This window comes from Haliotis asinina, chromosome 5, assembly GCF_037392515.1.
Source record: "Haliotis asinina isolate JCU_RB_2024 chromosome 5, JCU_Hal_asi_v2, whole genome shotgun sequence".
NCBI classification, from domain to species: Eukaryota; Metazoa; Mollusca; class Gastropoda; order Lepetellida; family Haliotidae; genus Haliotis; species Haliotis asinina.
The window spans coordinates 34,632,182-34,648,684 of NC_090284.1; the positions used below are offsets into that span (position 1 = coordinate 34,632,182).

Here is a 16,503-nt window from a genome sequence, read left to right on the forward strand (position 1 = left end):
AAGGCAAGTGTATTCTGGTTCGTAAAGCAAGACCTGTATAATAAATTTACAGTAAACTCCCTGGATCTTGAAATCCTGAATCTTGAATCTTCTACATATCCCAAACGTAATCTCCGGTCCCACCCTTTTCTTATATATTTATCATTATTTTTATCCCCCGCAACTCATTTTGCAGTGTGTATTAAAATGCACCCCGTCCATTCATGTACATTTATCTTTTCCGGAGCAGAACTTTAAAACCATTCAATATTTCTCCACCAAACTTGGCACAGAGATAGAATTGGTAGTGTATTAGTGCCTTTTGGTAGTTTGGGTATTGTTGATAGAATACTTTTGGTGTTTCCATGGCAACAAGTGTGACTTAGACTGAAATTGGTTATAATGCTCTTTTCCCGGAGCAGAACTCTAAAACCGTTCACTATTTCTTCACCAAACTTGACACATAGATTGGTCTAGTGGTATGCTGGTGCCTTTTGGTAGTTTAGGAATTCTGAATAAAATACGTTTTGCATTTCCATGGCAACATGTTTGGACTTGGACTGAAATTGCTAGTTGTGCTCTTTTCCGGACTCTAAAACCATTCACTATTTCTTCACCAAATTTGGCATAATGATAGATCTGGTGATGTACTGGTGCCTTTTCGTAGTTTTGGAATTGTGAATAAGATATTTTTTGCATTTCCATGGCAACAAGTTCGACTTATACTAAAATTGGTGGGTATGCCCTTTTCCTGAGGTCACTATTTCTTCACCAATCTTGGCACAAAGATAGATCTGGTGGTGCACTGGTGCCTTTTGGTAGTTTTGGAATTCTGGATAAAATATATATCTGTGTTTTCATGGCAACAAGTTCGACTTTGACTGAATTTGGTCGAAGTGCTCTTATCTGAAGCAGAACTTGAAAACCTTTCAATATTTCTTCACTAAACTTGCACATAGATTGGTCTGATGGTGTTCTGGTGCCTCTTGGTAGTTTTGGAATTCTGAATAAAATATTTTCGATACTCTCTTTCCACTTTGCCAAAACATTTGGCATAATCATAACAAGGAGACATATTCATGAGGAGTAATTTATCGTTGTGGGGGATATTGATGACTGTGTCTTCTTCTTGTATTCATATCTCAACGTTCAAGATGCACATACACACGATATCTTGAACCTGAAAATTAGTTCCAAGATCAACAATCCTATAAGTTTGTATCTCAGTCTCGAACTGTACTCACCATAAGAAACATTTTGCAACAAACAATTAGTTGTATAAACAGTTGCACTTACATGGTCAAATAACGGGAGGATTAGTTCAGTTCACTGTGTCACTACCACTTTGTTTTGACAATCATTTGTGAGGCTATGACACATGATGAGCAGTTAACCAGCTTCATCCGACACGCATCAAACAAATGGACCGCTAAACATACGGATTAGGTGAACTGCTAATTTGTTGACTATCACCTTTGGGGCTATAAAAGTGCCCTGGGAAGTGGTCAGTCATTTCCTTGCATCATGTCAAGTGTGAATGTAACCGGGCTAGTCCCACATATAACACAAGGAAGAGATTAATCCTGTAACATTACATTTAAATACAACTAAATATCTACACCTTACATGAAATTAATACAGTTAACCATTTAAAGAACATTATAGGAAATTACATGATTACACACATGGCCAGTGACAGCTATTGTAATTACTGGAAAATAGCATGACAGATATAACAATTAAAATACACATAATTACCAGCTATTGGGCTGAATTAATTGTCGGATGCTCCTCAGACGCCTGCCTACTCAGGACATCTAAACACAATAATATCATCATAAATACTGTGCCAAACTGTATTACAAAAATACATCTCAAATACAATACAAATTGGTTTACAGAAATACAGCATCATATTGAAAAGTATTTCATCTAAAACATTCCATAGTCTTTAAAAATACTTTAAAATACCATCAACCAACTGAAATATTTTTGTCATGCTTATTCTTAATAAAATACTGTACAACACATAAGACTAACCTTACATTTCCTCAAGACCATGTGTCTCCTGATGTGAGTTGTTAAAACACTTGCCTTGCATGAAAAGCATGGGTATAACCTTGCAGCCAATGAGAAGTTCTTCATCAACTTTGAGCCAATCAGTGCAGTCTATACAAGGTACGAACTGTGACCTACCCTTACACAGGTGGCGAGGCTCCCCATGGGTGCTCTTGAGGTTCCTAACATTTTGAAATTAATATTTTAAAACTTATAATTAAAACAAAACACCCAAAACAATGTCAACATAAAAATACAGTATTTTTCACTCTGTTACACGAAGGACTGAGTCATTGTACAGGGGGTATAGACGAATCAAATGTATCGACGTCAAGGAGAAAATTAACAGTGCATTCCGTAGATGTTGGCTGCAGTCAAAGCTGTTTAGAGCGGCAACGCTAAAATAAAAGCCACTAAAGATTTTGGCATACTACTCAACACCCTGTCTATGTGCCTAGCATTTGATGATTACTGTCAGATGAATAAAAAGAATGAAACTAGAGATTTTTTGTTAACATTGTTGTATACAGGTTCAGTGTATATGTGGTACTATGTACACATTGTGCAAATATACAATGTATTTCAGTCTCGAATCACACAATATCTCGAACATGTGTTGATGGGTCTTCCAGATCAAGGGAGTTTGCTGTAGATATTAATGTGATGTTAATCCTGATTTGATGACATAACAGAAGCTTAATATCTTAATCTTTACAGTGCTGTAATATAAAGATTAGATGAGGAATCTCATTATATAATCAAGTAATTGAATCAGTTTAGTTGTAGATGTAATTTGGTTGGCACACATTCCTTCACCCAAATGCAATAACAGTTGAAAATCTCACATATTTTTTCTTACTGTTATGATATAGAGTGTGTAATTCATTCTTGGAGAATTGTGAGAGTTGTGACTGTTATCAGAATGACATGCGGTAACCAGGTGACAGCTCAAATCAGTAGGAGATAATTATCAGACTTTCCAGCCCTTTCAGTGGCCATTGATCTGCTACATATTTCACAGATTTCTCAAGAAGAAATATGAGCTGGCTATTTGCCTTAGGTGGTTTTGAGATTAGTTCTGCATAATTAAACTTGTATGTTCCTAATGCCCATCAATTGTACATGGTTGTTGAGTCCATCGAGTCCATGTATTGCCTGGTAGTCTTGCTGTAGGATGAGCGTGCATGCTAATGACACTGACTTTAAGTGTTGTTTGTTGTGCTTATTTGCACACATGTTGAGGATCTATTATTTGAGTTAAGTGGAGACTAAGCATTTAGGTGTGGCTTGAATTTTGTATCAGGAAAGATTATTAGCTCTATGCATTCTGTTGAAAAGTGCTGTTGATCTGTTGATTGTCTGGTCCAGACTTGATTATTTATAGACTGCTGCCATGCAGCAGCAGTATCGCAGCAGCATTCATCAACAAACTACAAACCATTTTTGAACAGACTTGTAAAATTATTTGAGGAGACATGTAGAATTCGGTGGTGGAGAGTTGGAGCATTCTGCGGTAAAAGAGGCCTGGTGTCTGAAGACAGGTGCATGGAACATTTACAAACCTGCTGTGTACATCTGTTTTGTGGAAACCGGTTTGAGTGTTTGAACTTGTGTGTCAGACAATCCTGACATTTTCTGAACAGAGAATCTGAATTACCACTTTCAGAAAAACTCATCAGAAGAATCAACTCCACAGCAATGGATACAAGCAGCTCTGGATCACATGCGGCACCATGGAATCAAATATACCTTTACAGTGCAGGGTGAGTATTGTTTGTGGAAGTCCAAGTATCCTGAAGAATTGTAAGAATCATGAATCAAATATACCTCTACAATGTAGGGTGGGTATTGGTTCTATAGGTTAGGCATCTTGAAGTATTGTGAGAACCTCTGCCTCATTGTGACTTCTATGTCTGTGATGTGATGTGTCTATTGTATTACAGACATCCTAGACGGGGATATCAAGTCCCTGCTGGACGTGCTGTGGCTCATCATTCTAAACTACAGTCTGCACAAGATAGGTAGGTGTTCCTGTTAGTATGTCTATCTCTCATATTTATCCATATTTGTACATAATCATTTTTGCATACCAAAAACTGTCATACCCACCTCCCAACATGCATACCAAACACTGTCATACCTCCCTCCAGCCATGCATACCAAACACTGTCATACCTACCTCCAGCCATGCATACCAAACACTGTCATAACCCCCTCCATCCATGCATGCGAAACACTGCCATACCCCCCTCCAACCATGTATGCCAAACACTGTCATACCCCCCCTCCAGCCATGCATACCAAACACTGTCATAACCCCCTCCAACCATGCATGCCAAACACTGTCATACCCCCCTCCAGCCATGCATACCAAACACTGTCATACCCCCCTCCAGCCATGCATGCCAAACACTGTCATAACCCCCTCCATCCATGCATGCCAAACACTGTCATACCCCCCTCCAGCCATGCATGCCAAACACTGTCATAACCCCCTCCAACCATGCATGCCAAACAGTCATACCCCCCTTCAGCCATGCATGCCAAACACTGTCATACCCCCCTCCAGCCATGCATGCCAAACACTGTCATAACCCCCTCCAACCATGCATGCCAAACACTGTCATACCCCCCTCCAGCCATGCATACCAAACACTGTCATACCCCCCTCCAGCCATGCATGCCAAACACTGTCATAACCCCCTCCATCCATGCATGCCAAACACTGTCATACCCCCCTCCAGCCATGCATGCCAAACACTGTCATAACCCCCTCCAACCATGCATGCCAAACAGTCATACCCCCCTTCAGCCATGCATGCCAAACACTGTCATACCCCCCTCCAGCCATGCATGCCAAACACTGTCATAACCCCCTCCAACCATGCATGCCAAACAGTCATACCCCCCTTCAGCCATGCATGCCAAACACTGTCATACCCCCCTCCAGCCATGCATGCCAAACACTGTCATAACCCCCTCCAACCAGGCATGCCAAACACTGTCATACCCCCCTCCAGCCATGCATACCAAACACTGTCATACCGCCCTCCAGCCATGCATGCCAAACACTGTCATACCCCCCTTCAGCCATGCATGCCAAACACTGTCATACCCCCTCCAGCCATGCATGCCAAACACTGTCTTACCCCCCTCCAACCATGCATGCCAAACACTGCCATACCCCCCTCCAGCCATGCATGCCAAACACTGTCATACCCCCCTCCAGCCATGCATACCAAACACTGTCATACCCCCCTCCAGCCATGCATGCCAAACACTGTCATAACCCCCTCCAGCCATGCATGCCAAACACTGTCATACCCCCCTCCAGCCATGCATGCCAAACACTGTCATACCCCCCTCCAGCCATGCATGCCAAACACTGTCATAACCCCCTCCAACCATGCATGCCAAACAGTCATACCCCCCTTCAGCCATGCATGCCAAACACTGTCATACCCCCCTCCAGCCATGCATGCCAAACACTGTCATACCCCCCTCCAGCCATGCATGCCAAACACTGTCATACCCCCCTCCAGCCATGCATGCCAAACACTGTCATAACCCCCTCCAACCATGCATGCCAAACACTGTCATACCCCCCTCCAGCCATGCATGCAAACACTGTCATACCCCACTCCATCCATGCATGCCAAACACTGTCATACCCCCCTCCAGCCATGCATGCCAAACACTGTCATAACCCCCTCCAACCATGCATGCCAAACAGTCATACCCCCATTCAGCCATGCATGCCAAACACTGTCATAACCCCCTCCAGCCATGCATGCCAAACACTGTCATACCCCCTCCAGCCATGCATGCCAAACACTGTCATACCCCCCTTCAGCCATGCATGCCAAACACTGTCATACCCCCCTCCAGCCATGCATACCAAACACTGTCATACCGCCCTCCAGCCATGCATGCCAAACACTGTCATACCCCCCTCCAGCCATGCATGCCAAACACTGTCATACCCCCCTCCAACCATGCATGCCAAACACTGTCATAACCCCCTCCAACCATGCATGCCAAACACTGTCATACCCCCCTCCAGCCATGCATGCCAAACACTGTCATAACCCCCTCCAGCCATGCATGCCAAACACTGTCATAACCCCCTCCAGCCATGCATGCCAAACACTGTCATAACCCCCTCCAACCAGGTATGCCAAACACTGTCATACCCCCCTCCAGCCATGCATGCCAAACACTGTCATAACCCCCCCCAGCCATGCATGCCAAACACTGTCATACCCCCTCCAGCCATGCATGCCAAACACTGTCATAACCCCCTCCAGCCATGCATGCCAAACACTGTCATACCCCCCTCCAGCCATGCATGCCAAACACTGTCATACCCTCTCCAGCCATGCATGCCAAACACTGTCATACCCTCCTCCACTCATTCATACTGAAGTCTGTTACATCATCCCAAGACTGTCATACAGTAGGGGCCACCATGTCATGGAGTAATGTGACTACATACTGAAGGGGCACTATGTCATACAGTAATGTACTGAAGGGCCGTCATGTCATACAGCAATGTACTAACAGGCCACCATGTCATACAGCAGTGTAATGAAGGGTCACCATGTCATTCAGTAATGTACTGAAGGGCCACCATGTCATACAGTTACATAATAAGGGTCACCATGTCATACAGCAATATACTGAAGGGTCACCATGTCATACAGTTACATAATGAAGGGTCACTTTGTCATACAGCAGTGTACTGAAGGGTCACCATGTCATGCAGCACTATACTGAAGGGTCACCATGTTATTGATCTGCTACATATTTCACAGATTTCTCAAGAAGAAATATGAGCTGGCTATTTCCCTCAGGTGGTTTTGAGATTAGTTCTGCATAATTAAACTTGTATGTTCCTAATGCCCATCAATTGTACATGGTTGTTGAGTCCATTGAGTCCATGTATTGCCTGAAGGGTGACTATGTCATACCTCAATGTACTGAAGGGTCACCATGTCGTACAGTAATGTACTGAAGGGTCACCATGTCATACAGTAATGTACTGAAGGGTCACCATGTCATACAGTAATGTACTGAAGGTGCACCATGCCATACAGTTACATAATGAAGGGTCTCTATGTCATACAGCACATAATGAAGGGTCTCTATGTCATACAGCAATGTACTGAAGGGTCACTATGTGATATTGTAGCACTACTGTGTGACTGCTGTGTGCACTCTCTGCTTGTGTCACAGATCAGAATGCCTACCAGCGCAGCGTGGGGATTGGCAAGAAGCACCTGATGGAGTGGTGTGAGATGGAGCTGGCCACACAGTTTGACTCAAGGAACACATTTGCCTTCAAGTACGGCTCACTTAGTTCACACTACTTCCTGCAAACATAACCCTCTACTAAATCATTGCCTTAAATATTGTATTTTGGCTTTACAAAGGAAGTCTCTTTCACTTTCAACTATCCATCATCATTTGTCCATGTAAGTGTATCTTGCAGCCCAAATCTGTTTTGTAACAACATGGTAGCACACATCACTTCTCTATATTGTGTTCTACCAACAACATCTGACACTGTTTGAGAGTTTCAGTCCAATTATAGGAAGTTTGGCCAACTGCTGTCAGTTTTTATGTTTAGTTAACACTGACTAGCCACTAAACTGCTAACTGCTAATTAGCAATTACAAGCAGACACTCATGTGATGGATCTGGGAGTCTATGCTTGTGCTGAGAGCTAGGGTGATCTAACACAGCTTGGTGCTGGGATACAGGTTGGTGGTGCCCACAGAATGACAGGATATTCTCAAGTTCTATCCCGTGTGGACCCGTTACAGAATGTGTCCACAGCACCCCATTGCATGTTGTAAGAGGCGACTAATTTGGGCAACCTGTTGGCCGTGGGTTGCGTCCTGTGTCGTTGGAGGACGGGATCCTGGTATTTGAGGACATTTGGGCTTTTAACTGCGTTCCATTTGCCCAACACACCACTTTGGCCCTTACTTCACCTAGACGGGAGGTTGAATGGGAACGATTTAACCAATCGGCTGGTCATACCAAGCCCTGTGCATGGACTGTGTATGTGTCCTTGCACAAATTTGATTTGGAATTGTTTTGAATTTCGGCGTTGGCAGCAATATTGATCTGTAACTTCTTTGATTGTGAATTATCATCATATGAACTTTACCTAGAGTCTTATGCCAGAAGGCGATGGCTCATGGGCCAATCTGGTAGATAAATTATTTATAATTCTTCTACTGGAGTGTATCATCGGGTATCCTTGGTGCTGCACGCTGGAGGCCCGCTTGCTTTAGCATTGTCCTTGTGATACTCCGTGGTGGGTGGGGAGCTCAGATGATGAACCATATGACACCAACCATGGCCCAAAAAAAAACACACCCCAAAAAAACAAAATGTCCACTTGAAATTGATCCTGATGATACTGACCACAGATCTTCTCTATCGATTGAGTATTGGCCATGTTTCCTTGTTATTGAGACTCCGGACAAGACACCATTAAAAGTGAACCTTTTCGCAGTATCTAAGGGTATTCAAGGTATTGCAGGGGATCTTAAGAACATTAGACGCTTACGTTCGGGTGCTCTACTAGTTGAGTGTGGCAGGAAACAACAAGCAACCAATCTGATGAGTACTGAATGTATGTGGGTTTTCCGGTCACAGTCTCTGCTCAAACACGAGTAAAGGTAGATCGTGATTGATTGTTTGCTGATATGTCCCAACTTGGCATAGCATCAGAGATGAAAGATCAAGGTGTGCTGTATTAAAGTGCTTTTCAACCCGAAAAACCAATGAAACCATTCAAAGAAATACCTATCTGTTTTCTTTTTCATCGCCAAATGCTCCCAAATCAGTTAAGGCAGGTTACTGCAACATCCAAGTTGAAACCTACATCCCCAACCCACTCAGGTGTTTTAATTGCCAGAAATATGGACATGATGTAAATACCGTTTGTTGTGTGTACTCAAGGTGGTGAGAAGACACACACAACAGAAGATTGTGACAGTGATTTTAAAACATGCACCAACTGCTCAGGCGACCATTCTTCTTCTTCAAAACAATGTCCAATTTGGAAAGAGCAAATGGCGATTAACAAAATAAAGTTTACCCAAAACATCTCTTTTTCTAAGGCAAAGAAACTGGTGAAGAGATCTGACCTTCTAGAAAGTTATGCTACATTAGCAAAATCATCATCTGAATACAGCTCTAAAATAACAAAATCATCCACAGGATGCTAAACTACCTTGACTTGGGTCAGTTCCGACTCCCCACAGGTTTTATACCCTGCTATATCATCCCAGACTGAGGAATCACTTCCTAGTACATCAAAGTCTTCTGATCATAAATCATCTTCACAGTCACACGCTCCGAGTCTCATTCAACAGCTGACAGACAACAAATTGTTAAAAATAAACCCAAACCTAAGTCTGATGCTTCAAAACAACAATGAGGCAGAGCCCCAAAGGGATCACAAAATAGAATTCAGTTATTCAACAAATACGGATCTCTTGAAAATATGGATGTGTCTGAAAATGGCCATTCTAGGGCACATAGCTTGTTGCCCTAAAAAAAAGTGCGGGGTAGATCCCCAATAAATCCCCAGAAGAGATAGTTTATTCCAACACTATTGTACAGTGGAACTGTAGAGGATTCAGGACTAATTTACATGAACTGGAGCTATTAGTCCAAGATTTTACACCTCCTGCGATCTGTTTTCAGGAGGCTTATTTAAAACAGATACTTTAGACATTCGTCATTACAAAGCATATCATTGTTTTTCCCCTCCAGGTGATAAGGCCATGGGAGGATCTTCCATTCTAGTCAAAGAGAACATTATTCATAGCCCCATTTCACTTATTACTAATCTGCAGGCCGTTGCAGTATGACTAGCTTTGCACGTTGTGTTTACATTATGCCCTCTCTATAACTCTCCGTCTTTGACGTTTCACAAAATCAATCTTCAAACTCTGTATGACCAACTCCCGAAGCCCTGTTTTAAAATGAGAGATCAGAATGGACATAAACCACTCTGGGAAAGTGTAACTACAAATGCTGAAGGTAAATTACTGAAGGACTTTTGTTCTGATAATGATTTTTGTATTTATGTGTTCCAACACATATTTACACCCTGGTACAGGAACGTATTCTGCTCTTGACTTGTCACTCACAAACTCAGAACTACTCAATGAATTTGAATGGTCAGTCCACGATGACCTCTGTGGAAGTGACCATTTCCCTACTCTAATAAAACCTGGAACTCCATCTGATGTTCCTCCATCATCAAGGCGGAATTTTAAAAAGGCTAACTGGACTTTATATGAAACACTATGTGCTGTAAAACTTAAACCTGAATGTTGTATTGACATTCCTGATGCTATTAAATGCTTTTCTGATGAACTGAATTCCGTAGCTGATGAGTGTATACCAAATTCCTCTGCAGTTCCACATATTCGAAAACCATGGTTCAATGATGACTGCAAACAAGCTAAGAAGGCAAGGAAAAATGCAGATTATTATTTCCGTTGCCATCCTATGGTCCATAATTTAAATAAATTTAAGATTTTAAATGCTAAAGCGCTGCATACTTTTAAGCAGAACAGACGCCAATCTTGGCAAAATTATGTATCCCAAATAAATTCTCAGACACCCATGTCCAAGGTATGGAACATGGTCCAGAAAATTAAAGGTAAAGGTCCTAATCTAGAGTCTATCATCTTAAACATGGAGATCAGTTACTTACAGATAAATCAGATATTGCAAATAAACTGGGTGAAACCCTCGCTAAACACTCTTCCTCTTCTAATTAGGTACCTAAATTCCAGCAGTATCAAAAACAGCAAGAAAAGAAAACTATTAATTTCAGTTCAGATAATGGGGAAGATTATGATGAAACTTTTTCTATTCATGAACTCCATACTGCTCTTGATCACACTCATGATACTGCTACAGGCAAGAGCTGATAACATACACTATCAACTCCTGGAGCATTTACCAGAATCCTGCCTAGAAACTCTTCTAAATATTTTTGATGATATTTGGACATCGGGTAACTTTCCTCCCTCATGGCGTGATGCCATAGTAGTACCAATACCTAAACCTGGACGTGATCATACCGATCCATCCAATTATCGACCAATGTCACTAACTAGCTGTGTTTGCAAAACCATGGAATGCATGATAAATAATCGACTTGTTTGGTACTTGGAAACAAATAACCTTATCACCGATATACAATGTGGTTTCCGTAAAAATAAAAGTACTATCGATCACTTAGTGCGTTTAGAGTCATTTGTTAAAAACTCACTAATCAATAAACAGCACGCTGTCTCTATCTTTTTTGACCTTGAGAAGGCATATGACACTACGTGGAAATATGGCATTTTACGAGATTTACATGACATCGGCTTGTGAGGTCGTTTGCCTGAATTTATAGCCAACTTTTTAAATGACAGACAATTCCAGGTCCGTGTGGGTTCTACCCTGTCTGATAATTACAATCAGGATCAGGGTGTTCTACAAGGCAGTATTTTGCCTGTCATATTTTTTAGCATCAAGATCAACAGTTCATCTAAAGTTTTAAACGATTTAATAGATGGATCATTATTTGTGGATGATTTTAATATTTCTTGTCGTGAAAAATATGCATACTATTGAAAGACAGCTACAGTTGTGTTTAAACAAAATAGATGAATGGTGTCTTGAAAACGGCTTCAAATTTTCTAAATCAAAAAACAATTGTATACACTTCTGTGGTAAATACAAACCTCATAAAGACCCAGAACTATTTCCAAGTAGTACCCCAATCAAAGTGGTCAAGGAGGCCAAGTTCTTGGGACTTATTTTCAATTCACATTTGACCTTTTTGCCGCTTATTAAATCGCTTAAAGCCAAATGCCTGATGGCTCTCGGTTTATTAAAGGTTGTTTCTAATTCAAAATGGGGAGGGGATCAAACTACCCTTCTTCACTTATATAGATCACTGGTGCGATCTAAACTTGATCACGGCTCCATCGTATATGGTGGAACCTGTCAAAGCAACCTAAAACTACTTGATTCTGTGCACCACCAAGGCCTTAGACTTTGTCTTGGTTCTTTAAGAACCTCTCCTATAGACAGTCTTTACGTCGAAGCTGATGAGCCTTCTCTAACCCAACGCCGTATAAAACTATCTCTACAATACATTACAAAATTAGCCTCTAATGTGTCTAATCCCGCATTTAATTGTGTCTTTAATCCTCTTTATGAGGATTTGTATAACAAAAAGTCTTCCCTTGTTCCGCCTCTTGGGTTCAGAATTAAGCCATTTCTTGCTGCTTCTAGCATTGAGCTGGAAAATATAGCTCCTTCCCGACTTCTTTCTTCTCCTCCTTGGCAAATGGTGTGGCCCCAAGTGGACCTAACATTAACTACACTTAAGAAATCAGAAACGAATGAATTACAATGTAGACAAGAATATAATCAATTAAAACATAAATATGGCAATTATAAATCCTTATTTACAATGGGTCCAAGGACGGTAGCGCAGTGGTCTGTGCCACTGTCATTGGATCCAGAACAGTATCTTCTAGATTACCAGACAACAGTTCTATTTTTACAGCTGAAGTTAACGCCATACTAACGACTCTTAAATATATTCAGACACCCTAAACATAAACAGTATATAATCTATTCTGACTCTCTTTCTTGCCTACAGGCTATTAAAAGTATTTCTCGTAAACATCCACTTTTAATTGAAATTATTGAATTGCATAATAATCTCGCTACTGGCCAATACAACATTCTGTTGGTTACCCAGCCACATAGGTATTTCCGGTAACACAGTGGCCGATCTTGCTGCTAAGGCAGCTCTCAACAGTAGTATAGGGAATAGGGGTTCTGGACCACTTTCAAGAAATGTCTCTACAAAGCCTTATTTATTAAATAAGGCTTTGGTTGGGACATTAGCTCTTGCTACTATTACCCCTACTACAAAAAAGTTGGCGGTAATTACTATGCCTACTTTGTGTTGGTTGGAGGTAACACTGTGCCGTACGGTACGATTAATAATTCTTCTCTTACAAACCCCCTACCCGGCCCATCCCTCAAGTAGTACAAGTTAGGTTCGTCGGCTTTCATATCCACTTTATCTATGTTGTAAGTTTTGACTGACCATATAGGATCGGTGGCTCGCTTACGGCTATCGCCCTCGTGTTCCCCCGGCTGGTATAGATACCTCACTAGGGCCCTATCTGGTATCTGTTTCTCCTTCCCACGCAATGGAGCGGCCGACTCTGCAACTATTGATTTTAGTTTGATAGCGTCTGCCGGTTTCTAACCGGTGAGACGGGTGACTTCATGGTTGATTGCCGACACCACCTTGGGTAACCTCGTGACCCATTCAGTCGATCGTTTTCCAGGGGTGACCATCTCCCTAGCATACTGATGGCCGAACAAGCGCTCAGCCAAAGTCCTATTAAATCTCTCAACTATGGCTTGGCTGCGATGGGCTCCGGCCGTGCCACGCCTGACCTTTGTATCGTGTTTGGCTAGCAGTTGTGACACGGCACCCATGAACTCCCGTCCGGGGTCAACTTGCAGCTCTGTTGGCCACGTCAGCGGACTGCGTTTGTATATGCGTTCGAATCCTCTGGCTACCTGGGCCGAATCTTTCGTGGTCAATGGTTCGGCTTCCTTGTAACGACTGGCTACGTCCACTACGGTTAAGGCATACTTGTACCTCTTGTCGTGGGGTAGGAACAGTAGGTCTGCCTGGTGAACGCTATTAGGTATGTTAATACCGAACCTCCTTCTAGGCACGTAGCGTGGTGCCGGCAAATAGATCTGCCACAGGGCTTGTTTTTCAAGCCACGTTTTGGCTTCCTCCGGGGGTACTCGCGCTATTTTAGCTAGCTTATCTACTGCGCTAGCTCCTTTCCAGTACCCACGCGGGCTGTAGTAAATAGCCTCAAATTTTCTCATGTCCATATGCATATGTGTTTATCCCATCAATAGCTATCCAACGTTTCGTGTCCATAGGCGACAGGGACGTCTTGTTTATAGTCAGTCCGTATATCTTATGTCCATCACTTCTAAGTGTGTTCATTTTATGCCTAAAGGTACGGGTCTTGAACAGGGCTTCCTTGAATCTGGCGTGTTTGATGTGTTGTTTCACCACATACTTCTTAACCCCCTTAGCCTTCCGGATCTCACTATTGTCGGCTTTCAGTATGGAGTACATCTTAGGTCTCAAACCTATGTACTCGGCTATGGGCGTGCCAGCACACTCGTCCTTCATCTTACCTAGGACCTTTTTATTTACAGTACTGTGTATGGCATGGGTCTTAGGGTAATCGCTGGTGTCGTATAAATCAAGGTGTTTTTTCATGTCCTCGTACACGTCCTCGGTTCGAATCTCCATCAGCAGGGAATCCGTGTCAGTGTACAGCACTTCACACCTGTCACCGTACTGTTTCTTGAGCTCGTTGTAGTAAAAGTCGTACATCAGGTGTTTGGATAAATCGAGGATGCTCATCCCCACGTAAACGGGCCGGTTGAATTTTATGTGACTTTTCTTCATGTGTAGGGCAACCAGGTTGTCTGTGAATATCTTACTACGGTTGAATGCCGGACTGGCTATCAATCTCCTGAGCTTGTCTTCCTCACTCGACCGAACCAGCTTCACGGTCACGCGTTTCCTCAGGTTCTCCATAGTCTTACCAAACACCGAGTTGTTCATGAGCTTGTAGAGATTTTTCTCAAAATCACTGGTGGCTTTTTTTCGTAGGTCTGTGTTCATTCTGATGTAGGGCTCCATCCATGGACTCTGGTCGAACATGAGCACCCTGTGTATTTTGGTCAGCCTCATACCCAACGACAGGTACAGCTGTAGGTTGCGATAGTGAACGATGTACTTGGTCTTATTCATTAAGTTAGGCACGAGTTTTTCAACGTCTGTCACACGCCCACCTGACAAGTTATGTTGGTACTCAGACATCCAGTCTGGGTTAACCCTCATACGTTCGGGGGCCAGGGGGTAGCTGTTGTGCGATGTGTGTAATTCCTTGGGATACTCTAAGTCAACCTCGAGGATATAACCTTTGTTCGAATCTGGTGCAACCCCCATAACATCAACGTGGGGTACCCATTCGAATCCCCCTGTAGGTAGATACTGACTCATGGCCCAGCCGTACAGGTTGTTGCGTCAAGGTAGAGAATGTGATTGGTTGGTTTGTTAGGATCGTAACCTTTCACGTATTGATTATTTGCTTTCGCGTATCGTTTGGATGCCATGGAAATCCCACCTCGCAAGCCTTTCTCAATGAATAGGTGCATGTCGTAATCTGTGAGCAATTCCAAATTAACTCCGGTCTTTTTAAGCAAGGCATCCCACGACAGACCTGGGCTGGTGTAATACCATGCGGGGTCGAGTTTATACTGCTTGAAACATGTCCGCCTAAACGTTTCAAACACGTCGGCTAACAGCAGTATATCTGTCCTCAAGTACAGGTCATGATAATCACCCAGGTTCTTACAACCCAGTTTATTCCATACGTTAGTCGCGTGCGAGTAATCATCTCGTGAGACGGACGCCTCATTCAGCTTGCTATAAAAGCAGTCAATAGGGGGTAGTCTGGTCTCGGTGAACTTAGCCCAACTATCCATGTACTCATAGGGGTACACACCCTTCCTCATAAGCAGGGGTCTAGTCTCGGCGTCTGTGTATCGATCGGTGATAGGGAAGGTATTGTTGGCCTTGACCAGACTGTCGAGTGACGACAGGAGGAACTGAAACGAGTCAATGAACCTAAGTCCGTTTAAGCTGAAGGAGATGTATCTCTCCATGTTGTTGGGGATGCACGTTATATTACCATCGATTTTCGCGATGGCCTGCATGATCAAGTGTGAGTCGTACCCTCTCAAGTTGTGAAAGACAACGGGGATGTTTATTGTCTTAGGGTTGATTTTAAGCTTGAGGTTGCACGCGTTGTGAGCGGCGCCTCTATACTTACCAGTTATGTGACAGTGATCTCTCACCGAATCACCGTTAAGTGGTGATTCACACACGTGACAGTTAGTGCTACTAGCGTGGGCTAGCCTGTCGACTCGGGTCAGACGCATGGGAGCGATTTTATGCAATGCATTCCTAATAATTTTTTCTTCCTCCTGCAAACACTTTAGAAACCTTTCAGCCGCGTCAGGCCCCCTATACACTACCGGAGCTTTCGTTTCCCCGTCACAACGGACGACAATGTATCCAAACGAACAGGCTTTATGCTCTTGTGTTTTGTGGGTGAAGCTACCACTGGGAGCCTCGCCGGCGGCAGCCACTAAGGCTTCGAAGTCGGCATATATAATATAAGGCACAGACATTTGATTCTTGTGGTTACTGAATTTTAGGATATTGTCACCTTCCTTAGGCATGTCGACTCGTATGGCCGTCTGCCCCACACCTTGACAATCATCCCGGTGGGATTCTAATAA

General features: G+C 42.9%; 1 protein-coding gene across 1 annotated transcript in view; it reads left to right on the forward strand.

Moving 5' to 3' along the window:
- Positions 1-16,503, forward strand: part of LOC137284150 (serine-rich adhesin for platelets-like) — a 57,389-nt gene that overhangs the window by 8,139 nt on the left and 32,747 nt on the right. Inside the window, exons 3-5 of the mRNA XM_067815839.1 lie at positions 3,704-3,800; positions 3,981-4,058; positions 7,273-7,381. Of these exons, the coding sequence (XP_067671940.1) occupies positions 3,704-3,800; positions 3,981-4,058; positions 7,273-7,381 (284 nt within the window). The remainder of the gene's footprint in view (positions 1-3,703; positions 3,801-3,980; positions 4,059-7,272; positions 7,382-16,503) is intronic.